Here is a 13,680-nt window from a genome sequence, read left to right on the forward strand (position 1 = left end):
AGATATTGTTCAACTTGTGTGGCCTCCTTGGTCCACATGATGTTCCATTATTTGAAGTTCTGAGGAAAATAGCCTTTACTCTGAGAGCACTCCCTCAGCAGGAACTCTATGTCTATCACCACAATGATACAATACCTGGTGCATGTTGAGCAATAATTTGAACAAGTATGGACTCACCAATCACAAGATTTAAAGATGGCGTACTTTTTAGATGTCTGTAAATAAACCCACTGAAGGGTCGGCGATGGGTTGGTTCCAACTCAGTGGCACACAACAATATTATCCTAATATAGACGTTTTAAGAAAATGTGTTTTCTGCCTATATACATTTAAAAATTTACCAATTGCTTAATTTGTTCTGTTTGCAATGACTGTCTCCTTAATAACATTTTATTACTTTTGTATTCTTTAGGAAAAATAGGAACTGTGGGTATGAGCACTTTCTGCCCACAAGCGAGCAGACTAGACATCTTGTTGTTGGTATTGCTATCCAAGCCGGGAGGGTAAGGATTTACATGTAACGGAGGCAGAAACCCGGCCCTGGTTTGAGCAATACTGTGATCTAAAGGGAACGCTCCTGACCCTCGTCTTTCTAAAATGGCATGATTTCTCCTGCCCAGGGGGCCTGGGGCCACGTTCTCCAACACTTCTTTGGACCCTGAGAGCAAAGAAGCTGATGGTGAGAGGATCTTTTTCTTTCCTCCAAGTGTTTTGGTGTCTTCTAAAGTCATAGGCGTAAGACTAGCTGCGAGCTGAGAATCAGAGCTATAGTGGTTGGCACCCGAATTTCTTTTCTGAACTATACTTCTTAAGGTGGAAGTAAATATTGCCTGGTTAGTTTCTGGGTCCTGGTCAACAGGGAACTCAATCCCCTGATTTCCTTCTGAGAATGACGACTGAGAATTTATTTCATCATATGACATCTTTCTCGAATCAGTCTGATCAAAGGCCCTTAACAAATGTGCAGTGTCTTTAACATCAATGCTTTGGTGTCTTGTGATGAATCGCTTAGAAAGTGCCAGCCCATTGGTTCTGTAGGATAATTCTTCCTCTGGGGTGATATCCTGGAGCTCCTCTTGCAAAGAGGCCACTCTGTTCTGAAGCATTAAGGAGGGGGTATTCTTGATCCAGGGCGAAGCCTGGGGCAGCTTGGGCCCATTTGGGGTGATAGCAGGCTTCCACACAGGCGAGCCTGGTTCCCAGGTTTCATCGCTGCTCCCAGAGGCCTCCAGATCGTTAAAGTCAAAAGGAGTCATTTCTGATTCAGAATGCGGCAGTGGTGACGAGGCTGTGCTTATGTCTATTTCTGAAGGCGTAGCACAGGTAGCCAGGAAATTACTCTCATCTACATCCGTAGGAGGCATATTCAAATACTGTTTGGTAGTGTGCTTCCCAGAGGGCGATTTTGCGGTCGTTATGATAATGACATCTTTCCCTTTTGCTTTGCAAGCACGAAGCAGAACTTTGAGTGTCTCTCTGTCTTCTGAATTTATAGCATAAACAAGCGCTGAGTAACTGGAATGGTCTAGCAAGGTGAGGTCCGCCCCGTTCTTTAGAAGCAACGAAACAACTTCAGGACCTGCTTTTTCTAAGCAAGCATGCATGAGAGCAGTTTTGCCAGATTTGTCCTGTATGTTGGGGTCAGCATTGTTTTCTAACAGGTATTTCACCATTTTGGCTTTACTGACGCTCTGGTGATCAACATGTTTGCTCTTGCAAGCAATCATCAGCGGTGTTTCCCCACGATCATTGCTCTCATTAATGTAGGCGCCTCCTTCTAGCAAGAGTCTTGTGAGGCGAAGCCGGCTCTGATGGACGGCTTTGATCAGGGAGTTCCCATCGATGGAAATCTCTATCCCTTCATCCATCTTCAAAAGTCAGAAATCAATACCTGGTCACCAGAGAAGATGAAGACCAAAAGGTTAGCCAGAGTCAGCAACATTTTGCTATTCACAGCTGATTTCTAAACTATGTATCAGAGAAAAACAAGTCTCTTTAAAGGACTTACATAAAGTTACGCTATTTAAGTACAGAGAAAACAGTGACTTGCAAAATAGAAGAAATTTTAGCGTAGCAATATCCTATAGGGAATTATGAATCAAAACTCGTTTTCAAAATCTTCATTGAATATTTGTGATATAACTAATATAAATCTCTAAATCTCACATTAATTCAATAATAATCCATTTATTTTTGTACTTATAAAAATAATTTAAAAATTAGTAATATTGAAGGTAATATGAAACAAAATCCAAAATTCGTTGTAACTGAAACTCAATCCATTAAAAGCTAAAATTTTTATGTAAATATGAAAGCTTCAGTACTGAATTACAGTACTTAAATAAATGTGCTCTTCAATTAAATAACAGAACCAATATCTACATTTTCATTTTAAAATAGGAAAGAATTAAAAATTATTTTGACTATTTTGTTGTTATTAGGTGCAATTTCCACTCACAGTGACACTATGTAGCAGAGCAGACCGGTAGGGTCTTCTAAGCTGAGCTCTTTATAGAAGACTGCTAAGACTTTCTCCTGTGGAGCCACTGGGTGAATTTTGAACCACTTACCTTTCAAATGAAAGCCAAGTGTTTAACTGTTGTACCATCAGAGCTCCTAAAGAGTTACATTAATCCACTATTGTCAAGTCAGTTCCAACTCAAGGTATCTAGGGCAGAGCAGAACCCCCCTCATTGGCTTCCAAAGCTGTAATCTTTACCAAACCAGGCTGCCACATCTTTCTCTGGCACAGTGACTAGCAGGCTGGAATGACTGTCCTTTACCCAGAATGCCTAAAGAGTTATATTAGGAATTTTTTGAAGACATAAGCAGTTCCTGTAGTATTGTCAATATTTTTCACTGTAAATACCACTAGGAGGCACTGGTGGTGCAGTCTGTAGTGAGTTAATCTCTGTTAATCCAGAGATCTAAATCCGCCATCAGATTCACAGGAGAAAGATGGGCAGTCTCTACCTATTATGATTTACAATGCTGAGAACTAACTAATGGAGGGTCTCTGACTTGATAGCAGTGAGTTTGAGGTTGTTTGTGCTAATACAGCTCTGGTGGCCTAGAGCCTCGTGGTAAGAAATTAAGCTGCAATCCCAAAGGCACGTGGTTCAAATCTACCAGCTGCTTCTCAGGAAAAAAAAGATAAGCAATCTCCCCATACGCTATTAACTGTCTCTGAAAACCCGTTAGAGGGTCAGCTATGAGTCGCTTCTGACTCAAAGGTACAAAATAATTCATGCTAAGAGATCCAATTGGAATTTCAAGAGTAAATTCCTGAGAGCACACCTTCAAGAGAAAATAGTTATTTGTTTCCACTTACTATCGTTCCAAGAGCACCAACTCAATATATCTATAAATAAACACAGTGAGAGTGAATGTCTAGGTTTTAGGTCGATGTTTTACAAAAAGCTAATCCAGAATGAGGCATACCTGCAACCAGAAACTGAAAGAGGAGCGCACGTGAGGACTGGCTGACGGGCTGGCTTCTGATCCAGAAATCAATTCTGATTCAAGACATCTGAAAAGAGCTCATGTGAGAGGGAGATTCCAAAATAAAAGAGGTCTTTCAACATTTTTCTTATACAAATACACTTTTTATAACAAAGATATTTATAGAAATGAGCTGGCCTCAAGGACAAATACGGTATAAAACCAGTATGAGGATCCAAAGTAGGGGAGAGGGTGGAAATAGAGGGGTGAGGATGGGGCGGACGGGGTGTAGGGTGTTAATCATAGGGTTGCACAATTCGATGGGTGGATGGGGTGAAGGAAATGGGAAGGATCTTTTTGAAAAACAATGTATTCAAACTTTGTAAAGAAATCAGAATAAAATAAAAAAAAGAAATGAGCTGCTCATGTCTTTCATTCATAGGGTCGCTATAAGTCATCTATGACTTGATGGCACTTAACACCACCACCAGCAACATAGAGAGAGCTCTGTGGGCCTTGTGAATAGAAAGTTTAAGCTACCAAGCCAAAGGTGGGTGATTTTAATCTGCGGCCCTCATGCCTGGTTTGAATTGTTTTTGGTCAGACATTCTCTAAGTGGTATAGAACTGGTCTGTACATTTGCTGTACAGAGGTAACTCATGGTTGCTCTGATGCTAAACACTGACACTGATGTGTCAAATGTGATAATGGTTACCCATGATGGACAGTGTTTGGTGGAGCTTCCCAATTAAAACAAGCTTGGCAGCAGGAATGGCATTCACTTCCGAAATGGCTTGCCTCTGGAAACTCTATGAACTTGGAGAAACAATGGAAGCTATACAAGTGTTTAGGCCTTTCGTTCATAGGGTCACCAGAAGTGGTCTACAACTCGACAGCCCTTAACAACAACAACAATATTATCAAGTATGGAAACCACTTAGTAACTACAATTAAAAAAGGTATGAGATCAATTTTTTTTAGTTTCTTATGTAAATGTATTTATTTTTTTAAAAATTATCATTAATTTCAGTGAAAATGTAGAGACTTTGGATTTCCATTCATTCATTGTTGCAAAGATAAATTTTTAAAAAAGAAAAAAAAACACACAAAAAAGCATTTGACCCAAAGTAGCATTTAAGATATTCAAATGAGAGGACAAGATCAGATTTCAATATTACACTGACTCTAGCAAATAAGAGAGGGTACTGACTTGGCAAGGCCATGTTTCTCAGAACTGTGTCCTCCTAAGATCCCCCAACGAGATGGACTGACACTGTGTCAGAGATGAGGATGGCACGGGATAGGGCAGGTCTCAGGACGCCCCACCGGGTCACTATGAGTTGTACTTGACTCAATGGCACCTAACAAAAACAACAATGTAGCCTATAGGAGGGAGCTCCAGTGCCCTCGTGGTAAGAAGCAGCACTGCAATCCCTAAAGCACGTGGTTCAAATCCACCGACTGCTCCACGGGAGTAAGATGGGCAATCTCCTCCTGTGAGATTTAACTGCCTCTGAAAACCTGCTGGAGTGTCAACTATGGATTGGTTCTGACTCTATGGTACACAGCAGTAACAACATGTGTTGTACAACCTATGATATGAATAAGGATAACAGAAGAACTGGCGCCTTTGAGCTGCGGTGTTAGAGAAAAACACTAAATAGCCCATAGAGACTTCCAAAAGAACAAACAGATATGTCTTGGAAAAAGTACAGCCAGAGTGCTCCTTGGAGGCAAAGATGACAAAGCTTCGTCTCACATGCTTTAGGTATGTTGTGAGGAACAACATACATGGTTAGTGGAGGGCTGGTCAAAGAGATGACAACCTTCAACCAGATAGACTGACACAGTGCTGCGACGGGCAACGGGCGTAGGTCAAGATGATAGGGATGGTACAGGGCAGGACAGCCATTCACAGGGTTTTCTGTTGTTTGTAGGATTGCTATGAGTCATACTTGACTCAATGGCAACAACAATGTGTTGTAAATCTTAATGTCTATGATGCTAATGAGGTAAAATTAGAGGTAGTTATGAGATGATATCATCATGTCATGATATTGTCTGAGATATGATCAGCCCATCAGTTAAAGTGTCATGAATTCAACTATATCACCGAAATATACATGTTTAGACTTAATAATGTGGCAACTATGTAATAATTCCCCATAATCTGATCAACAAAAAGGTGTGGGAAGATTAAGAGTGGAATAAAGTACTCCTTAATCACCTCACAGAAGCTCTGGTGGCCTAGTGGTATGGAGTTGCACTGCCAAATCCAAAGACAGAAGGTTCAAGTACACCAGCTGCTCCCTGGAAGAAAGATGAGCAATCTCCTCCTGCATGATTTGTTGTTGTTGTTATGTGCCATCGTGTCACTTGTGACTCACAGCGACCCTATGTACAACAGTCCTAAACTCTACTCTGTCCTGTGCCAATTGCACTGTCTCCTATACACCCATCCCGATTACTCCAGTCACTGAATCAATCCACCTCATAGAGGGCCTTCCCCTCCTGCGCTGTCCCTCCACCCTTCCAACATGTCCAAAAGTATGTTAGATGAAGCCTCAGAATCCTTGCCTCCAAGGAGCCGCCCAGTTTAACCCTCTCCAAGATGAATCTGTTTGTTTTCCTAGCAGTCCACGGTACCCTCAACACTTTTCTCCAGCACCATAACTCAAAGACATCAATTCTCCTTCTATCCTCCCTCGTCATTGTCCAACACTCTGAGGCATAACAAGTGACTGCAAAGACCATGGCCTGTATCAGATGCATCTTAGTCTCCAGAGAGACGCCATTGCTCTTCAGTAGTTTGGAAAGGTCCCTAACAGCAGACTTACCCATCGCAATATGTCTTTTAATTTCCTGGCTACTGGTGCCAAGAGTGTGTGGAGCCAAGCAAACTAAAGCTGTGAACAATCTCAATCTCTTCACCATCCATCCTGATGCTGCCAATTGGTCCAGTGGTGAGAATCTTTGTCTCCTTCACATTGACTTGGACCCCAAGAGGCAGTCATCAGAACAGAGCAAGGAAACACTGCATGGTTCAAAATTGGGAAGGGCGTATGCCAGGGATATGTCCTGTCTCCATACCTTTTCAACCTATATGCAGAACAGATTATCTGGGAGTCTGGACTCTATGAGGAGAAATGTGGGGTCAAGATTGGTGGAAGATCTATTAACAATCTGCATTATGCAGATGACACAACTCTGCTTGCTGAAACTGAAGAAGAAGACCTGAAGTGCTTGCTGCAAAGGGTCAAGGACTGCAGCCTCCAATATGGACTGAGACTCAATGTCAAGAAGACAAAGATTCTCACCACTGGACTGCGTGATTTACAGCCTCTGAAAACCCACAGGAGGGTCAGCCATGAGTCAGTTCTGACTAGATGACAATGAGTAAGCATGTGAATGTGTAAACGTACCAAAGTCCTGGTCCACTTAAGGGATACTTCCTCAGGGTGTGGTCTTTTTTCTTGTAATGCCTTTCTTCTTACAAGAGAAAAGCAATAGAAGGGGGACATCAGTTATCATAAAAAAAAATCACCAAGAGTGGAGTTCTTCCATCTGGGACCTGGAGCCCTACAATAAGAAGCTCTTTGACAGCAAGGATGGCCAGGATCCATGGAGAGCTAGAAGGACTGTTTGGCCTACAGATACTAAAGGAACAAGTTCTCTCCTCTTTCACCGCCAAGATGAATGCAAGTCTTCTACAGCTGTCACCCTGAATTGGACTCACCTCCTACAGTGTAAGAGAATATATTTGGGAAAGCCTCCCACATGCGGCATCTCTGTTACAGCAGCACTGGATAACTAAGACATGAAGAGATTAGGAGAGGACTGTTGTTGCTGTTAGGTGCCGTCAAGTTGAGTACGACTCATAGTGACCCTATGAACAAAAGATCTGAACCCTATTCTATCCTGTGCCATCCTCACACTTTCTGACTCACAAGAGCCCGTTGCAACAGTCATCGCATCAGTCTACCTGGTGGAGGGTCTTCCTTTCCTTCGCCAAACATCCACCCTTCCTGGTATCATGTCCTTCTCCAAGGAATAGCCCAGTTTCAATAGACAGTTTTAATCTCCTCTCCATCACGATGCTGCCTATCAGTCCAGTGGCAAGAATCTTTGTTTTCCTGACATTAGGAGAAGATAGAACATCGTTAATTAGGTCATCACCTGCATCATCTTTTGTCTGTCAAGAGACGAAAGCCAAGAAAATCCAGAAGAGAGAAGGGTGTCAGCACCTCCAAGAAAGAAGAGGCAGAAGTGAAAGGTGTCCTTCGGACCAAGGATTCCTGTACTGAGACACTCCTAAACACAGGTCAGAGGGGGTCATCCTCTGGGTCTGACACTTAGAACTCTGGCTTGTAGCCATCAGCTGTGAGACAATAAATTTCTGTTTGTTAAAGCCATTCACTTGTGATATCTCTGTTATAGCAGCAACTGATCATGTACTGTTGTTGCTGTGTGCCACTGATTCATAGCTGTTTCCAGAGGTAATCACATCTGTAAAGCTTGCCCATCCTTCTCTCTCCAGAAGCGAGTGTTTTTGAACTGTGTGCCTTTGGGATTGAAGCACAGCTTCTTAGCACCAGGCCACCAGAGCAACCCTTACAGATAACTAAAGACACCTCTTCTTACTTTATTATGTCTCTAGCCCACACCCTATTTAGGTCACAGGTAAAATATTGAGAAAGGTTTTGGTTTAGGATCTTTTAGAAGTAGTTTCCATGGATTTAGAAGTTGTGGTATATTCACATAATGGAATACTACACAGCATGCAGGAGGAATAATTTTGAAAATTACTGCGTAACTTGGGAGAAACTAGAGGGCATTATGCTAAGTGAACTAACTCAATCTCACAAGGACAAATATGGCATGAGATAATTATTGTAGAAATAGAAAGATAACTAGCAAAATGTGTATGAGGAACCAAGGTGGGAGGAGATGAGAGGTGAGAAGACAGGATGGGCAGGAGGGAAATCAGAGGGTCGCACAATTTGGGCTGTGTGTGTATGTGTGGTGTAAATAAAGGAAATGAAAAAGAAACAATGGGGATATGGAAAGGCAGGGTAATGGAGGGCATAGTTCAACTGTGATGATGGGAATCACTGTATGAAAGACAATGTAGATAAAGGATATTGTGAAACACAAAGAATACAAACTTTATAAGCAAACTAATGGAAAATATAAATAGTTTCTAAATGTGTCTTCTAGTATGCTAAAAAACATATCCTGGAGGTGCACTTTCCTTATAACTTCAAAATACTATCATTTCCACATTATTATAAGTTATTAATTATTAGATAGCTGGAGAAACTAGTATTTTTTTTTAAATGAAGATGGCTTTAACATGCTTCCAAATCATTACGGTATACTTATCATGCTCCGCTAGTGCCTGTCTCTACTCCCAGAACCCCACTAAAACCATAGTTTAGTTATTAAAAAACAAAACAAAAAAAAGATAAATAGTCTGAGGAATAAAGAAAATTGGAGGAGAAGAATCAACAGAGGAGCAATTTCCAAACAGTTCTGGAAAGGGATGAGGATGGTGGCAAAACCAGGAGTGTTGGTGGGGGTCGGGCTGTGAGAACGGAGGCACCTGGCCCACAGAACCCACAATTCTACACGTTGGTGGCAACAAGGAGTAGGACTGAAATCAAGACGATGATGTGGCTGGTCCACTGCACACCCAAAGTTGTTATGCTACCCTGTTTGTCAGGACAGCCACTTTTCTAATCAGGACAACAAAGATCTATTTTCTGAACAACTCACTCACTCATTGGGATCAAACTGAAACCGACTCATAGCTAGCTGACCCTCCAGCAGGGATTCAGGGACTGTAAATCACACAGGAAAACACTGTCCACCTTTCTCACACTTTTCTGGACAAAGTAGCCAGAAGGGTTCCAGACGTGGAGCTGAAAATGGGGATGATGAGAATCAGCTTGCTAAATGCTTGGATCCCCAGGTCCCTCTCCTGGTACCAGAGGTGGAAGCCTGCTCGATGTCTCTTCTCCTCAACTCTGGCAATTGATTAGAAGATATCTTTCTAGAGAAATCTGACCAAAAGAGATGGTCTGCAGACACTAGCCAGACATCTGTTCAGTCACCGCACAGTGACAGGCTCTGTCCAGACTTTCCAAACAGTCCTTCACTACTTCTCAGACATCAAGGATCACCTCAGTGTGACAAGACCCAAAACGAAGTACTCAGCATAATAAACTCAGAGAAAAAGAAATACAAATAAAGGGGCGGGGTGGGGGGAGAAAGTATAACTTAAAAAGATTTCATTTCCTCAGAAACATAAGAGAAGATTTTTGATCTATAAAACAAGAAAAACAATATGAAAAGGCCACTGCTAAAGAAAGAAAAAGAGCTCCTAAAATTAAAAATATGGTAACATATATTAATCATTCTGAGGAAAGGTTAGAATACAAAGGTAAAGTAGTGAGAAGGTAGAAAAGAAAGGCAAACATGGAAAAGAGAAGAAAAATATAATATTTAAAGAAAATAAAAATAATGATGTTTCAGAAAAGAAATGATCAAAGAAATAATGACAGATAATTTCCTAGACCTTAAATACTAATTAATAGGACCTTTAAGAGATCTGCAAGCAAGGTTGTGCCAAGTGCATAACGTAGGCTGTTGATGAGTCTTCCCCAGTCCTGCTGCCACACCCCTCCTCATAAAGCCCAGCCTCCCAAGTGATCTGTTCCACATACAGATTGAAAAAGTATGGAGACAGGATGCATCCTTGATGCACTCCTTTCTTGATTTTGAACCATGCTCTGTCCAGATAATTGCTTCCTGGTCTAACCCACGAGCACAATCAAGTGTTCTGGGATTCCCATTCCTCTCATTGATGGCCACAACTGTCACAAAGTCAAACACCTTTGCATAGTCAATAAAATACAAAGAAAGATCTGGGTAAAGGCTATATTCTTTCTCCCTACCTTTCCAATCTGTATGCTGAACAAATCATTAGAGAAGCTGGACTTTATGAAGAAGACTGCTACATCAAGACTGGAGAAGGCTCATCAAAAACCTGCATTATGCAGATGACACAGCTTTGCTTGCTGAAAGTAAGGGGGACCTGAAGAGCTTGCCACAGAGGATCAAGAATTACAGCTTTCAATATGGATTACATCCTAACTTCAAGAAAACAAAAATCCTCACCACTGGACCAATAGGCAACATTATGATAGTTGGAGAAAAGACTGACACTGTAAATTATTTTATCTTGCTTGGATCTGTGGTCATCACCCTTGGTACCTGGAAGCAGGAGATCAGGAGACTCAGGGCATTGGGAAAATCTGCTGTTAGGATCTCTCCAAAGTTCTGAAGCACAATGATGTCAGACTAAATACAAAGGTGTGTCTGATTCAAGCCACAGTCTTTTCAATCACCTGCTGTGCACCTGAGAGCTGGACAGTGACTAAGGATGACAGGAGAATTGATGCATTTGAATTGTAATATTGGAGAAGACTGCTGAATAACGGATATATCTTAGAGAAAGTGCAACTAGACTGCTCCGAAGAGGTAAGGTTGTAAACCTTTTCTCATATACTGGGCATGTTGCTAGAAGCTATTTCTTGGAAAAGGGCATCATGCTTGGGAAGGTGGAGGGTCAGAGAAGGAGAGGAAAACCCTCAAGGAGATGGATTTCTACAGTGTCTATGGCAATGAGCTCAAATGTGTCAGGGATAATAAGGACGGTGCAGGATAGGAATACGAATTATACTCAGTTTGACAGCACTTAGCAACAACAACATGCTGCGGATGCCTTGATTTCAATCTAGTGAAACTGATCTCCAGAACGGAAGATAATAAATGTGTGCTGCTTAAAGCACTAATGTTATAACAACCATCAGAGACCAATACAGCATGGCACAACAGTGAGAAAATTCAAGATAAGAAGCGAATGTTTCAAGTAGGGGTAAAATAAGCAAGGTATAGGTATCAAATTGACATAGGACCTCTTAAAAGCAACAATTAAAAGTTCCAATTAATACTATGCTCAGCTGAGAATTTGTATACCCAGGCAATACATGTGAAAGTTGGATGGTCAATGCTATTATTAGGTGCCACTGAGTTGAATACAACTCACAGCAACCCATATGAACAATATATGTGAACCCTATCCTATCCTGTGACATACAATCTCTGATACACTCCAGCCCACTGCTACAGTCAATGTGTGTATCCACCTGGTTAAGGGTCTTCCTCTTTGCTGTCCCTCCACCTTTGTAAGCGTGGTGTCCCTCTCCAACGAATAGCCTCTCCCAGAAACGTGACCTAAATATGCCAGACAAAGCTTTGCCATTTTAGCCTCCAAGGACTGCCCAAGCTGCACCTTCTCCAAGACCTATTTGTTCTTTTGGCAGTCCGTGGAATATTCAGTACTCTTTCCCAACACCATAAATCAAAGGCATCAATTCTTTTGTCATCCAGCTCTCAGATACACAGCAAGTGCCTGAAAAGATCATAGCTGAATCAGGTGCACTGTAGTACCCAAACTGACATCATTGTTCCTCAATTATTTGGAGAGGTCCCTGACTGCAGACCTTCCCAGTGCAGTATATCTCCTGATCTCCTGATTATTGGTACCAAGTGTACGGATCCAAATAAGACATAGTTGACAGTTTCAATCTTTCCTCAATCTATCTTGATGTTGCCTATTGGTCCAGTGGTGAGGATTTTTATTTTCTTGATGATGAGATGCAATCCATAGTGAAGGCTGCAGTGTTCGTGAATAGGAAGACCAAAGAACTGACGCCTTTGAATTGTGGCACTGGCAAAAAGTGCTGAAGGTATCATGGACTGCCCAAAGAATAAACCAATTTGTCCTAGAGAAAGTTCAATGAGGGTGCTTCTTAGAGGAAAGGATGGTGAAATGTTGTCTCACACACTTTGGGCATGTTAGCAAGAGGATCCAGTCATTGGAAAAAGCCATCATGTTGGGAAAAGCAGAGAATCAGAGAGGAGGGTATTCAATGCACTGGACTGACCTAGTGGATTGCATCAATGGGCTTGGACTGAACATGGCACAGTAAAGGACAAGGTTCTGTCTGTTGTTCACAGGATCACAGGCTCATAGAATCCTACAGGCACAGTGATCAAGGACAGAGTGGAAGAAAAATATGGAATAAAATTCAAATTCCCATCTAAAAAACATAAAATGGCCAGACTGACTGAACTGATAAAGACTAGAGACATTATGGACAACTATTGAAAGCTGGGCTTGAGCAGAACAGAGATTGCAAGGACGCTCTGGATTGAGCAGTGTTTGGTTCTGTACCACATGAGATCGCTGTGAGTCAGAGCCAACTTGACGGCACCTAACAACATAACAACAGCCTTCTAGATGGTGAGAAAATAAACTTCTGCTTGCTAGTCATCCACCTGGGGTACTCGGTCACAGCAGAACACAATAGCATTTGGCAATGATGACGATCGTTGAAGAAGTTCAGAGCAGATGCGTAAAAAGACCTTAGTAAATTAATGATCTCAGCAATCATGACTGGAGAAAAAAAAATTGCGTATATAATGGGATACAATCACAGTAAACTATCTGCTTATGCAGAGGACACTATTTTTACAGTCAAACTAAGTACTGATTTTAACTAAAAAAGTGCTACTTCTCTCTTCAGAAGAGAGGAAGAGGGAACTGTGGGAGAGGATGAAATCCCTATGTACCATAGGAAAGCGTCAAGTATTGGCCAAAGTGATACATTCTAAATTAGCCAAATACGCATATTTTTCAGAAAGCTACAAGTAAAAACCAGGAAAAAGGTAGCTGAAAGAGTTGAAAGGAGTTGTGTCTGTGGGTGGGAGGGAAATAGTGGGACACATGAGTAGTATTTATTCTTCCAAGTCTTTCATTTATGTTTATAAAGTTTTTGTATAAATATGCTTATATCATTTTAGTTCTTAAAAAAAAGTCATCTAAGCGCAAAACAGCTTTGAAGGTTCCAGTCTTTGTGTCCTGTGTTGGTTTCACCGTATTAGTAGGATTTGGTAGATGTTAATTCTTGTTGTTGAGTCAATTTTGACTCACTGTGACTTCACTGGATAGAACAGAAGCACCTGATAGCCATTGTGAGGCTGTATATCTTTATGGAAGTAAACTTCCACATCTTTCTCCAATTGAGCGACCAGGATTTAAACAGCACAAAGATTAACCCAGGATGTCACCAGAGCTCCAGGAAATCAAAAGATGAATTGTATTAGGAAAAT

The 13,680-nt window shown here is 41.5% G+C and overlaps 1 protein-coding gene across 1 annotated transcript; it reads right to left on the reverse strand.

Annotated features, from left to right (window-relative positions):
• Nucleotides 1-329: 329 nt before the first annotated feature.
• ANKRD34B (ankyrin repeat domain 34B) lies at nt 330-1,868 on the reverse strand. The gene has a single exon (XM_006889855.1). It carries the CDS (start codon nt 1,866-1,868, stop codon nt 330-332), a length of 1,539 nt encoding a protein of 512 aa, XP_006889917.1.
• Between the last annotated feature and the right edge of the window lie 11,812 nt (nt 1,869-13,680).

The sequence above is a fragment of the Elephantulus edwardii genome, unplaced genomic scaffold (assembly GCF_000299155.1).
Source record: "Elephantulus edwardii isolate Elephantulus edwardi_28Jun2011 unplaced genomic scaffold, EleEdw1.0 scaffold00082, whole genome shotgun sequence".
Classification (NCBI taxonomy): Eukaryota; Metazoa; Chordata; class Mammalia; order Macroscelidea; family Macroscelididae; genus Elephantulus; species Elephantulus edwardii.

What these genes read in the sequence shown, in the direction of transcription:
- ANKRD34B (XM_006889855.1), bottom strand. Translation starts at nt 1,868, where the DNA reads ATGGATGAAGGGATAGAGATTTCCATCGATGGGAACTCCCTGATCAAA.